Source organism: Anastrepha obliqua, chromosome 6 (genome assembly GCF_027943255.1).
Source record: "Anastrepha obliqua isolate idAnaObli1 chromosome 6, idAnaObli1_1.0, whole genome shotgun sequence".
In the NCBI taxonomy this organism is placed as follows: domain Eukaryota; kingdom Metazoa; phylum Arthropoda; class Insecta; order Diptera; family Tephritidae; genus Anastrepha; species Anastrepha obliqua.
This window is the reverse complement of record NC_072897.1, coordinates 40,732,364-40,746,971: the sequence shown is the minus strand read 5'-3', so window position 1 is coordinate 40,746,971 and position 14,608 is coordinate 40,732,364. Positions and strand designations below refer to the sequence as shown.

General features: G+C 40.8%; 1 protein-coding gene across 1 annotated transcript; it reads right to left on the bottom strand.

The window, feature by feature from the left end:
* Nucleotides 1-7,461: 7,461 nt before the first annotated feature.
* On the bottom strand, nucleotides 7,462-9,008 carry LOC129250401 (uncharacterized). Its single transcript, XM_054890026.1, has 2 exons — nucleotides 8,008-9,008; nucleotides 7,462-7,621 (listed from the first exon to the last, which is right to left on the bottom strand). Exons 1-2 carry the CDS (start codon nucleotides 9,006-9,008, stop codon nucleotides 7,462-7,464), a joined length of 1,161 nt encoding a protein of 386 aa, XP_054746001.1.
* Nucleotides 9,009-14,608: the final 5,600 nt, after the last annotated feature.

The following is a 14,608-nucleotide window of genomic DNA, read 5'->3' as shown; positions in this document are numbered from 1 at the left end:
TTAACATGACTAATGTTAACTTTTCACACGCCGATCAGCAACATGAGTACAGCGGATGTACAACGCTTACATAGCGCTTCCCACAATATTCCAGACGCACTGTCAGCAGAAAAGCCAACGGCAGCAACACCCCAATTGAATTAGGCCGGATGTTATGCACCCGCAACCAAAGTCAGCGATTCCTGGAAATTGCTAAGAAATTTTGTAATTTTAGTTTTAGATTGAACTCAATAAAGAGCGGTCATACCGCAATCTTTTTTAAAAAGAGATTTCCACGCGAAAATCTTTAACTTGTATGTATGCACATATGAATACATATGTTTTACATGTTATATAACCGTACACACTCACTTTATGCCTCTACATGCGAATGTTTCCAAAACTAAAATTCTAAGCCTAGCGACTATAAGAACAAAATATATTCATAGGCGCACGTTATTTACCCGCGACGGCGCTGAACAGTTTCAAATGTTGTAACACACAACAAAAACAAATTCATTGATAAGTTCGAGCTCATATTTTTACGAGCAAAGTACTTTCATTCATAAAACGAGCCGCCCATAAACCAATTTTTCTCAACGATGAAAAACTCCTTTAAATAACAATGCAGAAATCACAGATGACCATTCGATAGTCAATACTGAAGTATTTCCTATAGAAATATTTGCCAATATTTGGTAAATCTTGAATTTTTGTCAATTCGAGTGGCCGCGGCTCCGTACACATGTATGCATTAATATGTATGTATGTAAGTATATCTTTCTGAAAGCTCGATAGCAGCTGCTTGTGCGTCAAGTGCGCGCATGAGCGTACAATAAGTTGTAAAAAGTGCCAAATATTTTAAATTCTGTGAACTGTTCAGCGCTGTTCATAACAACAGCACAATGCTGTGTCTATGAATGCCCGCTGGACTCCTTGGACATTTTTTGCGAATCGTAATATTTCTTCTGTCGCAAGTGCACGCGACCGCATACATACATATGTTCGAGTATATAAATTCACATATTTGTATTTGCATATGTCATCTTCCTGTGTGCCTGAATCATTTCTCTATGAGGATTATTAATTTGGTATGTTTTAAGAATTTAAAATAAAACCATCATCATCCTTATAATATATATATATATATATTAGAAAAATGTTTTTCTTAATTTTGGTGCTTCACCGAGATTCGAACAAAAATTTTTGTCAATTTGCAATCGGTTGTGAGTGTGTTCCCGAAGCTCACGATTTTTCTCATTTCTTTTGAAATTTTGAAGTGTGCGCATGAGCTGACAAATGACAACATTTTTTGAGGCAGGCTCATAGTCTTATCTACTAGTGCCTTTCGTAATGTAATATAATTATAATTATACACAGAGATAATTATATGAATATAATAATTAAAAAATAAAATAAATAATTGGCGCGTACAGTTCTGTTAGGTGTTTGGCCGAGCTCCTCCTCCTATTTGTGGTGTGCGTCTTGATGATGTTCCACAAATGGAGGGGCCTACAGTTTCAGGCCGACTCCGAACGGCAGATATTTTTATGAGGAGCTTTTTCATGGCAGAAATACACTCGGAGGTTTGCCATTGCCTGCCGAAGGGCGACCGCTATTAGAAAAATGTTTTTATTAATTTTGCTTTCACCGAGATTCGAACCAACGACCTCTCTGTGAATTCCGAATGGTAATCACGCACCAACCCATTCGGCTACGGCGGCCGATTATGTACATATAATATAATTATTCACAAAAACGTTAAAATAGAAAGTATAAAAAAAATCTTCGTTTCTCTCTCCTTTTCAAGCACAAATAAATACCATACATGGCAATCTTTTTTTCCACGTTCGATGTTCTCTCAGCAATGAATGAGCTTCAACTGATTGTTTGGATTTGTTCTCCTTCTGTACATTCGCATGTATCATACTTCGTGTTGATTTCTTTTTGTGCATACGAGCAAAGACATCGTTTCTCGCTTCTCGAACTTGCTGCAACGGTTCACCCTTCCTCTTCTTTGCAACCGACCGACCGCATCAATATGCCCGTTTGCCAAAAATTAAGTGATTGTGACTCTATCTTACTCAAGGCTGGCGAAAACCCTCTACTGAATCCTCTCCGAGGGTGTCGATTGGAAATAAGTACCACAGTTGTCCTATTTTCAGGAGCTACATAGCTAAGTTAAGAATACTTTAGTTAGTGTTCGATACTCCGCCATAGCACAGCATTATTCAAAGTATCTTTAACATGGTCGGTAGTGAAGGGCTGGATTAAGGCGTCTGTCTTAGGGCCCTTTTATTTAATAAGCAAGTCTTGAACGGATCTCACGGCGCCTTCCGTAATAACTAGCCTTACCGTGTAGTTCGGAGCTATGCACGGGCGGATATCTTTTTTCAGACATTCGTGGGTCCAAAATGCTAACTCTCAATACCAAAAAAACATATAAAGAAAATCGGTCCTCCTCCTAACAGACCATCAGGAATAACCAGTTCCGCAATCCCAGCAACAGTCGCACCGAGCTCAAAAAAACTCAGCCGATGTGTTGATATAATAAGTCATTCAAAACAAATAGTGACAGCCGAATCGAAAGCCAGGCCAGTAACTACACCAACAGCAGTGCTGGACACAGGTTCAAGCACAAGCAGAAGTGTACTAACCCGGCAGTCTACAGTCAATTCAACCCACAAAAAGGGACCCGGCCGGAAGCACATTAGTGAAGCTAAGCCTATGAGCGAAGATGAGCATCCCACCGATGAATATTACGCCTCTTCAGGCTCAGAATTGGTTTGGGGAGGATGTACTTCGAACACGACAGTAAGTATTCCGTACAACAGCGTAAGTATTCCAAAAGGGAATTTTTATACCAAAGTAAAGAAGACCCAGACTTAACGCTAACAGCTGACGCATCTTCTACAAATAAATCTACACCATTGTTAGGAGGCCTGGCTTGCCATCCTGGATCGTCTGGCAGAAGATCAGCTGAATGTAGTCCTCATCCAGGAATCCTGGGTGCTGAATGGCGAAATCTGCGGCTTGAGAACTTCAGGGTATAAGCTATATAAAGCCAATTGTGAAGGCATTAAAAGAGCATGTATAATTGCAAAAACACAACTTAATATATTTATGATTCAAAATTTCAGTAACGCCGAAACTACGACGGTTAGTTGGGAAGTGAACATCTGGCTAACCTCGTTTTATTTTGCTGGAGACGGCACAGATCCACTGCCGTCGCCGCTGATAAGAACACTTGTGGAAGACCGCAAAACACACAACCATGAATTAGTCCTATGAGGTGACGTCAATGCCCACCATACCATATGAGGAGCTCGGAGGTTGGATACCAACGAAGGTGGTGAGTCTCTCTTTAATAATATTATAGGTAGTAAGCGTCTAGTGTATAACAGAGGCAATGAACCCACATTAATTACGCGGAATAGACAAGAAGTTCTTGATATTAGCATGGCACACCCTCTACGAAAATGTGACACAGTGGAAGGTTTTGATTGCACATTCATACTCCGATCATCGCTATATAGAAATCAGGTTAGAGGGAAGCAGTCCACGAGCCCCCCTGCCAACATTCACTCAACTATATTAGGGAATGTTTAACAGTTATATTCAAGGCTACTCTGAAGCTCAAATGGTTCCATCCGTATGGAAAGAAGTAAAAGTTGTCTTTATTCCTAAAGCGGGAAAAAGTTCACACATAACACCCAAGGATTTTACGCCAATTATCCGATCATCATTTTTACTAATAACATTAAAAAGAATAACAGAAGAGTAAATTAAAGCTAATTTCAACCCCAATAAGCTTCGTATCTCACAACTTGCGTATTGTAAAAGAAAATCCTCAGAAACAGCACTTAACTCACTTGTTACAGAAATTGAAAAAACAATCTATAATAAGGAATACACACTGGTAGCTTTCCTTGATATCGAGGGCGCGTTCAACAACTCCGGTAGGATGTTAGCTGTGGAGTTCATCAAAAACATGCTCCTAAGCAGATTTGTGATCGCAACCCTAGGGGACTCGAAGAACAGGAAAAGAGTAAGTAGAGGAACACCTCAAGGCGGAGAGCTGTCCCCTCTCCTCTGGGTGCTGGCAATAAACTTATTGCTAAAGAACCTAGAGGAGAGAAGACAAAACATCGCAGCTGATGCGGATGATGTTGCAATGGTTGTTGTTGTTGAGGTGGTTGAACATTTCTGAGCTGAAATGCTCCTAATTAGTGACCAGCACCGTTTTACTACCACTATCTCGTGAAATGATGAGATGTTTTTTTTTTTTTGTTGTTGTTTCCAAGTCAGATCCATTTAGTGAGGTCCAAGTATAGGAGCAAATCCTTTATCTCGATGACTGAGGTCTCCTTAATTTGCTGTAGGAAAGGCTTACCGAAGGATCGGAGTCGTGCCCTGGCTAGTCCCGGACATTCACATAAATAGTGGAACAGACTTTCCTTCGCCCCTTCCGCTTGACAGCTTCTACAGATAGGATTGAAGGGTAGATTGAGTCTAGCTGCATGATGCCCTACTTTCCAATGTCCTGTAAGGGTTGCAGTGATGCGTGAAATGTTTGGCCGAGAATATCCTAACAGGTCATTCGTCCTTTGGATTTTATATGACGGCCATGTGTTTTTTGTTGTGATACATGTAGGTATTTGCTTCCATCTTCTTTCGGCTAAAGCATGATAGTGGGAAGCAATAGATGCTTTTAGTGTGTTCAGTGGGGTGGAAACTGCCACCGCCTCTGCTATGTCTAGTGTCGAGCCCTTTCTTGCTAGCTCATCCGCCATCTCATTGCCTCGTATGTTCCTATGACCGGGAACCCATATCAGGGTAATTTCAAGCCAATGGCTGAGCAGTTTCAGCTCCTCTCTACACTGTAGGACCAGTTTGGATGAAATGTAGTTGGAGTCTAAGGCCTTAATAGCTGCTTGACTGTCTGAGAAGATAGCTACTCTTGCACCAACTACCTTGTAGAGTTCTAGGGATTTGCATGCTTCTCTGATCGCTAAAAGTTCTGCCTGGAACACGGCATAATCAGGAAGACGAATTGATTGAGATAGGTTGAGTGGCTCCGAATGGAAGCCAGCTCCCACACCACAGTTCATCTTAGAACCATCGATATAAATTTCGATATCGTGTCTTCCAATCACCTCTCCTTTGCTCCACTCGGTTCTCGGTGGAAAACGTACCGTAAAGCCTTTCTTGAAGTTGAGGTCGGGGACTGTGTAGTCTGATCCGTTTTTGAGCAGCGGGGTTCCCTGTAGGAGGATCTTGCTGTGATCGTACGGCCTTGTTGTCCAGCTTCCTATGTCTCTGAGTCTTACCGCGCTGCAAGTAGCTATTGTTTTAATGTGTAAATCTAATGGCAATAGATGTGTTAGTACATTGAGCGCTTCAGTAGGACTGGTGCTAAGCGCTCCTGTAGTTAAGGTACACGCTGTTCTTTGTATCTTGTTCAGCTTAGTTTTGTTGTATTTCCTTTCTGTTGCAGGCCACCAAACTAGTGCCGCATATGTTAGTATTGGCCTTACAATGGCTGTGTAGGACCAGTTGGATAGTTTTGGTTGGAGACCCCATTTTTTCCCCAACATTCTCTTACACGTGTAAAGTGCTATATTCGCTTTCTTTACCCTGTACTCTACGTTGGACTTCCAGCTGAGTTTGGGGTCCAGGATAACCCCTAGGTATTTTGCCTGTTTGGTTAGCGTGAGGCAAACGCCGTTTAGTTTTGGGATATTAAAGTTTGGCACCTTGGTTTTCTTGGTGAATAGCATCAGTTCAGTTTTACTCGGGTTTCCACTTAAACCACAGTCCGTGGCCCAATTGCTGAGTAATACCAGAGCTCCTTCCATAATCTCACTGATTGTGGTTGGAAACATTCCTGAAACCATAAGCACTATGTCGTCCGCGTACGCTACCACTTTAATTCCCTTTTGGTTAAATTTGGTGAGGATGTTGTTGGCGACTCGTAACCATAGCAGAGGGGATAAGACTCCTCCCTGAGGGGTTCTCCTGTTGACAGAGCGTTTTATCGTGCTTCTGCCTACCTCACCGATGATTATTCTAGTTTTGAGCATGTTCTCTATCCATTCGTTGAGACCTATGTCTATGCCTAACATGTTAAGAGCCTCAATTATAGATTTTGTGGTAACATTGTTGAAGGCCCCCTCTATGTCGAGAAAAGCGACTAGTGAGTATTGCTTGTATTCTATGCTCCTCTCAATCTCACTTACAACCTCATGAAGAGCTGTCTCTGTGGATTTTCCTTTGAGATAGGCATGTTGAGATGGGGAAATCGTTGAGTCTGTAATCTTTTCCCTGAGATATACATCCAACAATCGCTCGAGAGTTTTGAGGATGAAGGAGGATAGGCTGATGGTTCTGAAATCTTTCGCTGTATCATGACCGCGTCTACCAGCTGTAGGGATAAAGATTACCTTAACCCTCCTCTAGGTTTTTGGTATGTGCCCCAGCATAAGGCTTTTCCTGAAAGAGACCTCCAGCCAAGGAATCGCCGTTTCTCAAGTGTTCCACAGCATGGCTGGGAATATCCCATCTGGACCGGCTGCCTTATATGGTTCAAAGTTTTTTATCGCCCATAATATTCTATCTTGTGATACGATGTGGTTGATTCTAATGGGTGATATTTTGGATGTTTGAACACTGTCAGTATTGTTCTCAATATATTCTGTGTTGCCTGGGAAGTGTGTATTTACAAGATGTTCTAGTGTGTCCGCCGATGATTTTGTCCACTCTCCGGTATCTTTCTTCAAGAAGGAAGGGCAGGCGTGTTCCTTGGATAAAAGCTTGCCTAGTCTGGCCGTATCTTTGGTTGATTCTATGGAACTACAAAAATTTCTCCAAGCCTCTGTCCGAGCCTCTTTGATTGCCTTCTTGTATTCCCTAAGGCAGTCTTTGTAGGGTTTGAAGTATTTGTGTTTGTAGCAGATGTTGAAGATTTCTCTTGTCATTTTCCTGAGTTGACTTAGATCTTCATTCCACCAGGTAGGATAGGTTGTTTTGCCATATGTGGCGGGACATGAAGCTTCAAGTCCTTTCGTCAACGAAGTTTCGAAAGCTCTTACTTTCTCATTTAGGTCTTCCCCTGACGTTATGGTTCTGTTTAAGTGTTGAAGTTTAGACTGGGTCACTCTACGGAATGTGTGCCAGTTTGTTCTTCTAGGATTTCTATATGGGATTGGTTTCTCAAGCTTAAGATTGATATCGAAGAGGATCCAGCTGTGGTCCGAGAAGGATCTCTTGTCGGATACCCTCCAATTTGTGACTATTTGGGAATTATTATTTGTGCATAGGGTAACGTCTAAGACCTCTTCTCAGCCTGGAAAGTTTGCCGAGCTCGGAAAAGTGAAGGTTGGGGTGGTCCCTACATTACGTATGTCTAGGTTGATGTTTAATAGGAATTCAAAAAGTGGAATTCATTCGTCTCTGAACTGCCCCAGAGCTCATTTCTGGCGTTTACTCACAGCCCATCAATAGTTTGTCTGTGCTGTTTAATGTTGACAGGAATCGAGCCACTTCGTCTGGCGGCGCCGGTTTCTCATGTGGCATATACACCGATGCCAGGTATATCGCCGATTTCTGCAGCTCCACTTTCACCGCCGTAAAATCAGGAGTACTAAAATTAGAACACAGAAAAGCTTTTAAGTGTTTTTTAGTGATTATGCATGACCGTGGCTTACCGTCTGCTTTGTTGTAGAATATGTTGATGCTCTTGTTGTTTTGGAACCCCTTAATCTCGTTGTCTCTGACCCAGGGCTCCTGTATGAAACCGATGTCTATGTCCCCTTCCCTGAGGGAGACATCCAAGTTCTCTGTAGCACATTTCGAGTGCTGCAGATTCACCTGTATGGCTCTAGACATCGGATTTATTGTCGTCTTCAGCTAGGTCCAGCTTTTCTAGCCTTTCTAGCTGTATGTTGTTGTCGACCTCATCTGGGTCTTCCTCATTTTCATTGCTGTCTGCTTTGAAAATTTTCGTGTTGTTTTAGTATTGGCAGGCACTTATCGTTGATCTGCAGAACGAATGACATGCTGCTCTTTTGCGGTTTTTCTGCCTTCACGATTGCCCAGTCGTCCATCGGCACCGCAGGGTTGTGTGACTTGAGGTATTTCAGCACTTCTGCACCGCTCAAGTCCATCACTGGTAGCCAAATGCGAGCGCGAGGAGGGCAAGGGATGTCCTTGGCCGGAATTAGCTTAAGTTTTAAGCCTTCCAGTGTGCTGCTGATCTCAGCAACACACCTTTCTAGGACAACCCTTGCCCAGTCGTCGTCGCACTTGATAACCCTGCAGCCGCGAAGTACTCCTGCAGAATCGAAGGAAGGGAGAGTTCCGCCCTGTGCTCCAACCACATGCTTGTCTAGCACGAGCTTGGACAGTTTGGCCTCCACTTGCCCCCACTTCTGCAGGACCACTTTGCCACTGTTTGTGGTTTCGTCGATTAGTGCATAGAGGAGGTTATCCTTAACCACCTCACTGAACGGTCGTTGCTTCGTTTCTTCGATGCTGCTGGACACCTTAGGTCTCTTCGGGGCCTGATCGATCACGTCCTGTGACCTGTTTCTCTTCAACGCATCGCCTTTTTTCTTGTCGCCTTCTTTAGGTTTTTTGGATAAGAAGTCTTCGTACTCCTTAACCACCTGCTGGTATTTTAATTTGTCGACCGCGTCGCGCTCGTCAGTCGCTCCAGCGAGTTCATTTTTGGCAATCTTGCTTAGAATGAACCTTGTCTTCGTGTAGCGAGACTTCATGAGAGCACCCTCGGATTTGTGTTTTCTCGCGACCTGACTCTCTCTCTGAGTGCCGTCTGCCGCCTTTTTCGAAGTTTGTGGTAGAACTTTTTGTTGTTGTTGTTGCTTGCTTGGTAAGGGTGTGCTATGGCTGGTACTTCCCTTACTCTTTACTGACTCAGCCGTATCTTGGCTGGAGGCCAGCAGGGTATCCTCCTCGGAGGATGGTATTGTGTCGCAGCGCGGCGCGAATTTTTTGTTTTTTTTTTTCATTTTGTTGTGTGTTCATTTTCATCTATTTCTTACGGTTTCTTCGCCTGACTACGTCAAGCTCCACAACCCACAAGTATTTAGGGGAAATAATGGGGTCCCCCGCGGCAGCGCCCCTTAACGCGGTAAGGCCACAGTTACTCTCGAAAGCGGCCAGGTATTCGAGAGGGAAACTCCATTCGCGATGCACATGTTTTAATTCCCTGCACCATTCAGTCCTCGGCACGATTCCAAGCACACCTTGACTTGGGAATGTGTTGGTACGGTTGGTACGGTACTCTCCGTATAGATGATTGGACGACCATCACACACGCCGTATCGTGTAGAGAGAGCTTCCCTCTTAGTTCATGACAGGTTAAATTCCTAAGAAGGAATTTAGCCTGCATTTAAGCCCCATCCCCGCGGCAAGGAGACCAACCACGATGGTAGTAAGGGAAATTTCCCAATACACATTGTGAAATCAAAAAATCACAAAACTGAACTCATCTTATTTACTAGGAAACATAAAGTTCCAGAAATAACTCCTCCGACTCTAAGTTGTAAGGCATTGTCAGTTAGTGATGACGCCCGTTACTTAGCTCTAATAATAGACAAAAAACTCAGATGGAAGTCAAATGTTGAAGATACAGAAAAAAGAGCGACAATAGCAGTCTACTCTTGTAAACAGCTAATACGACTAAGTTGGTGTCTTTCAGATTAATCAATCTACTCAGAACGAACCGTAGAGGGCAATCTTCAGTTTTAGAAAAATTTTCCTGCATTCCTGGAACAACGGATTTCTGTAAGACCAAGTATATCAACTTAAATAAATACTTTCGTCACGGTATTTCCTTCGAAAGAGGAATGGGATAACGGGCTAAATGACGTATCCAAATACTACAAAGTAGACCTTATTTGGATGCCAGGCCAGAGGAATATAACAGCGAACTGCAAGGCAGATGAACTTGCTCGAATCGGTACAACTCTTGGTATCCAAGTGGATAAGACACTGATACCTATGCCTATAGCCACTTGTTCACTGCTTATAGATAGGGAAACCATCAACAAAGTAAATACAAGTTGGTAAAACTTCACTAAATGTGAACTAAGTCGACATGGCCGCTTAGTTTACATGTAGTGGAACAGCGGTCGGCCAAGGAGCTTGTTAAGATTTAAAGGGTAGTTGTGAGAAACATGATAGGGGTATTAACTGGTCGTTGTTTTATAGGCAACCACGCTAGAAGGTTAGGACCTCCATACTATGATTTCTGTAGAAGCTGTCTTAACACAGAAGAAGAAGAAACAGTCAGACACCTTTTATATGATTGTGACAGCTTAGCGATAAGGAGGCTCCACATTCTTGGTACGGCATTTTTAACTGATGTAGCGGACATAGCACATCTAAAACTAACGAAGTTTACCTCGTTTATTGAAGCTACCGAATGGTCTAAAAAGGAACACATAGTGTAAGGATAAGTGTGTCATTGCTACAACCACCCTTCCTACCTCCTTACTTAATAGCTAAAACTTATCAAGGAATCCAGCGCACATTCATAGGCAAAGCATTGTGCTAATATGAATTATGAAACGTCAATAAAATTGCGTCATAATTTACTTAAACAACTCTTTAGGTCTTTACTATGAAGTAGTACATTATTATTCGATATGTGAATTTTAATGTGCAAGAAAAAAAGTATGTAGTGCATTTTAGAAATAAAAAGTGCATTTTGAATCACAAACTTTAACAATTTGAGGTTTGATCTCTGTTGTTATGAACAATACTGTTGATGAGCACAGATCAAAGAAGCTTCAGTAATCTCTTTAATATTACATGTTCGGCACTTTCGGCTTAATCCAAAGGCTGAATGTATGAACGAGTACAGTAATCTCCAAATGAGCCGCACTCTGGTTACAGAGTAAGTTTCTAAACTTGCAGCTATATATTTACATGTGTTTCTGTGCACTTTTATCATTTGGAGAACTACATACATATGTAAAGCGACATATGTACTAATTAACAATTTACCTACTATCAGAGAACATAAAACAATTGTTTCGAAATTTTCCTTAGTATCGAAATTTCCGAGGCAGAACTTTTTTATAAGCTACTCCTGTCGTTTTCTGCATCTTACTGTACGCTTATGCGCGCACTAGATGCTGTCGATCATTTGGAAGACATATTTACATGCATATATGTGTGCAGACATAAACGAGGTGTGTTCAAAAAATAAAGTGAATTTTCTTTTTGTTAGTGAGAGGCATAAATAAGACAAGTGTTTTGCATGTTCGGCGACTTTCTGTTATCGAAAAAAATGGATGAAAAAAGTTGCATAAAATTTTGTGTAAAAAACGGAATTAAGTGCTCAAAAACACTTGAAATATGGACAGTGGCGTACGGTGAGAATACACAGAGTCAAAAAGATGTTTAAAAGTGGTACAAGCTTTTCACAGAAGGTCGAGAAGATGTGAATGACGACGCTCGCTCTGGACACCTCATCATATCAACAACCGACGAAAATGTTGAGAAAGTGATGAAAATTGTTATGGAGAATCGTCTAATCACAATTAGAAAAGTTTTTGAGGATGCCCGCATATCGGTTGATTCATGTCGTGTAATTTTTTCGGAAATTTCGGGCATAAAGCGTGTGGCAGCTATGTTCGTTCCAAAATTGCTGAGTTTTTACCAAAAACAACGTCTTATGAACATCGCTCAGGAATTATTGAATGACGTGAACGATGATCCATATTTGCTTAAAAGGGTCATAACTCGTGATGAATCATGGGTATATGGTAATGACATCGAAACCAAAGTCCAATCGTCCCAATGGAAGAGTCCAGGAGAGCCAAGAGTCGGGACGAGTGTACCAACATAAAAAAATTATAATCGAAAGACAAATGATAGCCCAGAAAATTTGAAAACTCAACTTATTTTTTGAACACACCTCGTATAAAAAAAAATCCAGTATTGACTATTTTGATTTGATTTCTTCAATCTTAAATTGTAAATTGTTGTCATCGTTGAGAAAAATTGGCATATGGGTGGCTCAAGCTATAAATTAAAATAAGTTGCTGCTAGAATTATGAGCTGACAATGTATGAATGAATTTGTTTTTGTTGTGTAATGGGGCCGTCATAATGGGTCCGCTCCGTCCGTTGCGGCAACGAATCTGATGACAGCAAAATATGTAGAACATATGTATTTGAATCGCGGACGCCGTAGGAAAATGGGTTGGAGCGTGAAAAAGTTCCTCATAAAAAATATCAGCCGTTCGGAGTCTGCTTGAAACTGTAGGTTCCTTCATTTGTAGAATAACATCAAGACACACACCACAAATAAGAGGAGGAGCTGGGCCAAACACTCAAAACGAGTGTACGCGCCAATTATATATATATGTATTTGAATCGAAGGCGCCACATATGTGCCGTATGCCATACCCGAATGCACAAACACTGGCAACTTTCTACTTTTAACATACGGCAAAAATTGCAACTGTTTAAAACAGAGCAATTTTATATGTGTCGTGCAAATTAATATCGGTGGTATTTTTTAATATTTCGAATATAGAATTTTAATAGAATTTAGAATATAAATTAATTAAGTCTATTCAATTGCACCCTTGCCTTTTCGACAAAAGCTCGAAAGAGTATAGGAACAGGCTTGCGAAGGAGAAACCATGGAAAAATGTGCCGGCCACCACAGGTGCGCCCGGTAAGTGGCTATTTTGAAAATTATACATTCTTTATATAATGTTTCCTGAAAATTTTAGTTGAGCAGTATCAAGGGAGTGTCAAGCGAAGGTGTTTGGTGGATGGTAGTATATGAAGACTATGGCGTTTTTACGACGACATTTAGCGTCTTTAATAATTACACTGGCAGACAAAAAAAAAATTGTCTGTACACCGGGTGTCACGTATCTACGGCCATGTGTTTCGACCCGCTGAATACGAATTTCAAGTCAGTTTGGGCCGTCCAGCCTTCAATTACGAGTAAATAGCAAAAAACCAAAAAAATGAGCGAAAATTCGAATAAAATAGCAAAAAATGGATAAGATAGCAAAAAATTGCTGCTGAAAACATTGAAAAACATCTTTTAAACACAATTAAATAAATTTTATTGCATTGTTTATTAAAAAAATACAAGATTAAAATCTGAAAATTGAAAAAAAATGGAAAATCTATGAAAATGAAGTATAAAACAAACTGTTGTCCGGTGGTATCGAACTCTTTTATTTTCAAATGATCTACGGAGAGGATTTCTCTTTCGTTTGTTATTATCTTTTGGTATATCTCTTTTGATTGTCCAGCAATAGTCTGCCATCATGTTGATATTCCAATTTCCTTGATACCTAGTCTCCATTTCACTTATGTCTTGATGAAACCAAGGAAGTGTAATTTTAGATTCATTAAGCATCCTAAGTTTTTGTAATTTGTCACTAATTCTTCGACTATTGTCCTGTAATTTTCACTTTTATTATTTCCTAAAAAGTTATGAGACACATTTTTTTAAACTTACCCAAGCTGCTCTCTCCGTATCATTCATTTTACCTATAAAATTAGCATCCTGAAATAGAGTTCTAATTTGGGGTCCATTAAAAATTCCCTGTTTTAATTTGGCATCACTTATCGCGGGAAACTTTTCTCTCAAGTACTGAAAAGAATCACCATCCTTGTCCAGGGCTTTGACATTTTGTTTCATGAGACCTAATTTGATGTGAAGTGGCGGTAGCAGATAGCTTGAAGGCTGAATTAATGGTGTTCGTATTACATTTTGAGTACCGACATTTAATTGCACTCTCGTAGGCCATTCTTTTTTTCACATAGCGATTCTTTCTGTCTCTGCCATCCCACAAACATAGATAGCAAGGATGTTTTGTGAATCCTGATTGTTGGCCTAAAAGAAGTGTTGCGATTTTGAGATCCCCGCAAATTTGCCATTGGTGTTCTGAATACTTTATCTTGTCCAATACAATTTCCAAATTTTCATAGGTCTCCTTAAGCTTCGTCGAATGGGCTATTGGAATTGGCGCTAATATGTTTCCAATGTGAAGCAAGACAGCTTTGAGAGTTCTAGTTGATGAATCTATAAAGAGTCTCCACTCATCGTCTTTATAGATATTAGGTTTTAATTCATCAACCAAGCTTTTAACATTGGAACAGTACACCACCGAGTTCTCATCGTCCTTTGTGAAAAACTTCCGGAACTCCTCTTCTCAATTCCGATAAAAGTAAGTACGATCGAAATTAGTATCTAACGGATCAAAATACATAAAAAATTATGCTTTCCTTAGATTTCAAAATTTTTTTTTGCCAAAACATCGAATTTTCGCTATTTTTTGGATTTGTTTGCAATTTACTCGAAATTGAAGGCTGGACGGCCCAAACTGACTTGAAATTCATATTCAGCGGGTCGAAAAACATGCCCGTAGATAGGTGGCGCCCGGTGTACAGACAATTTTTTTTTTTTTGTGTGCCGGTGTTATTATAATAATAAATATACATAGTGTGTATAAATATAATTTGAGTGATTAAAGAAAGATGCATCTTCAGCACCAGTAAGACGCACCGCTGATTTTGTTGAGGTGTTGTACACTTACCTGATAAAGCATTCGGAAGATGTCAAAGAC

Bases quoted from the DNA above. Each gene is read 5' to 3' on its own strand.
- LOC129250401 (XM_054890026.1), bottom strand. From the start codon at position 9,008: ATGAAAAAAAAAAACAAAAAATTCGCGCCGCGCTGCGACACAATACCA. The intron at 7,622-8,007 runs GTGCCTGCCAAT...TTCTAATTTTAG, and splicing joins GTTCTGCAGATCAACGATAA to TACTCCTGATTTTACGGCGG.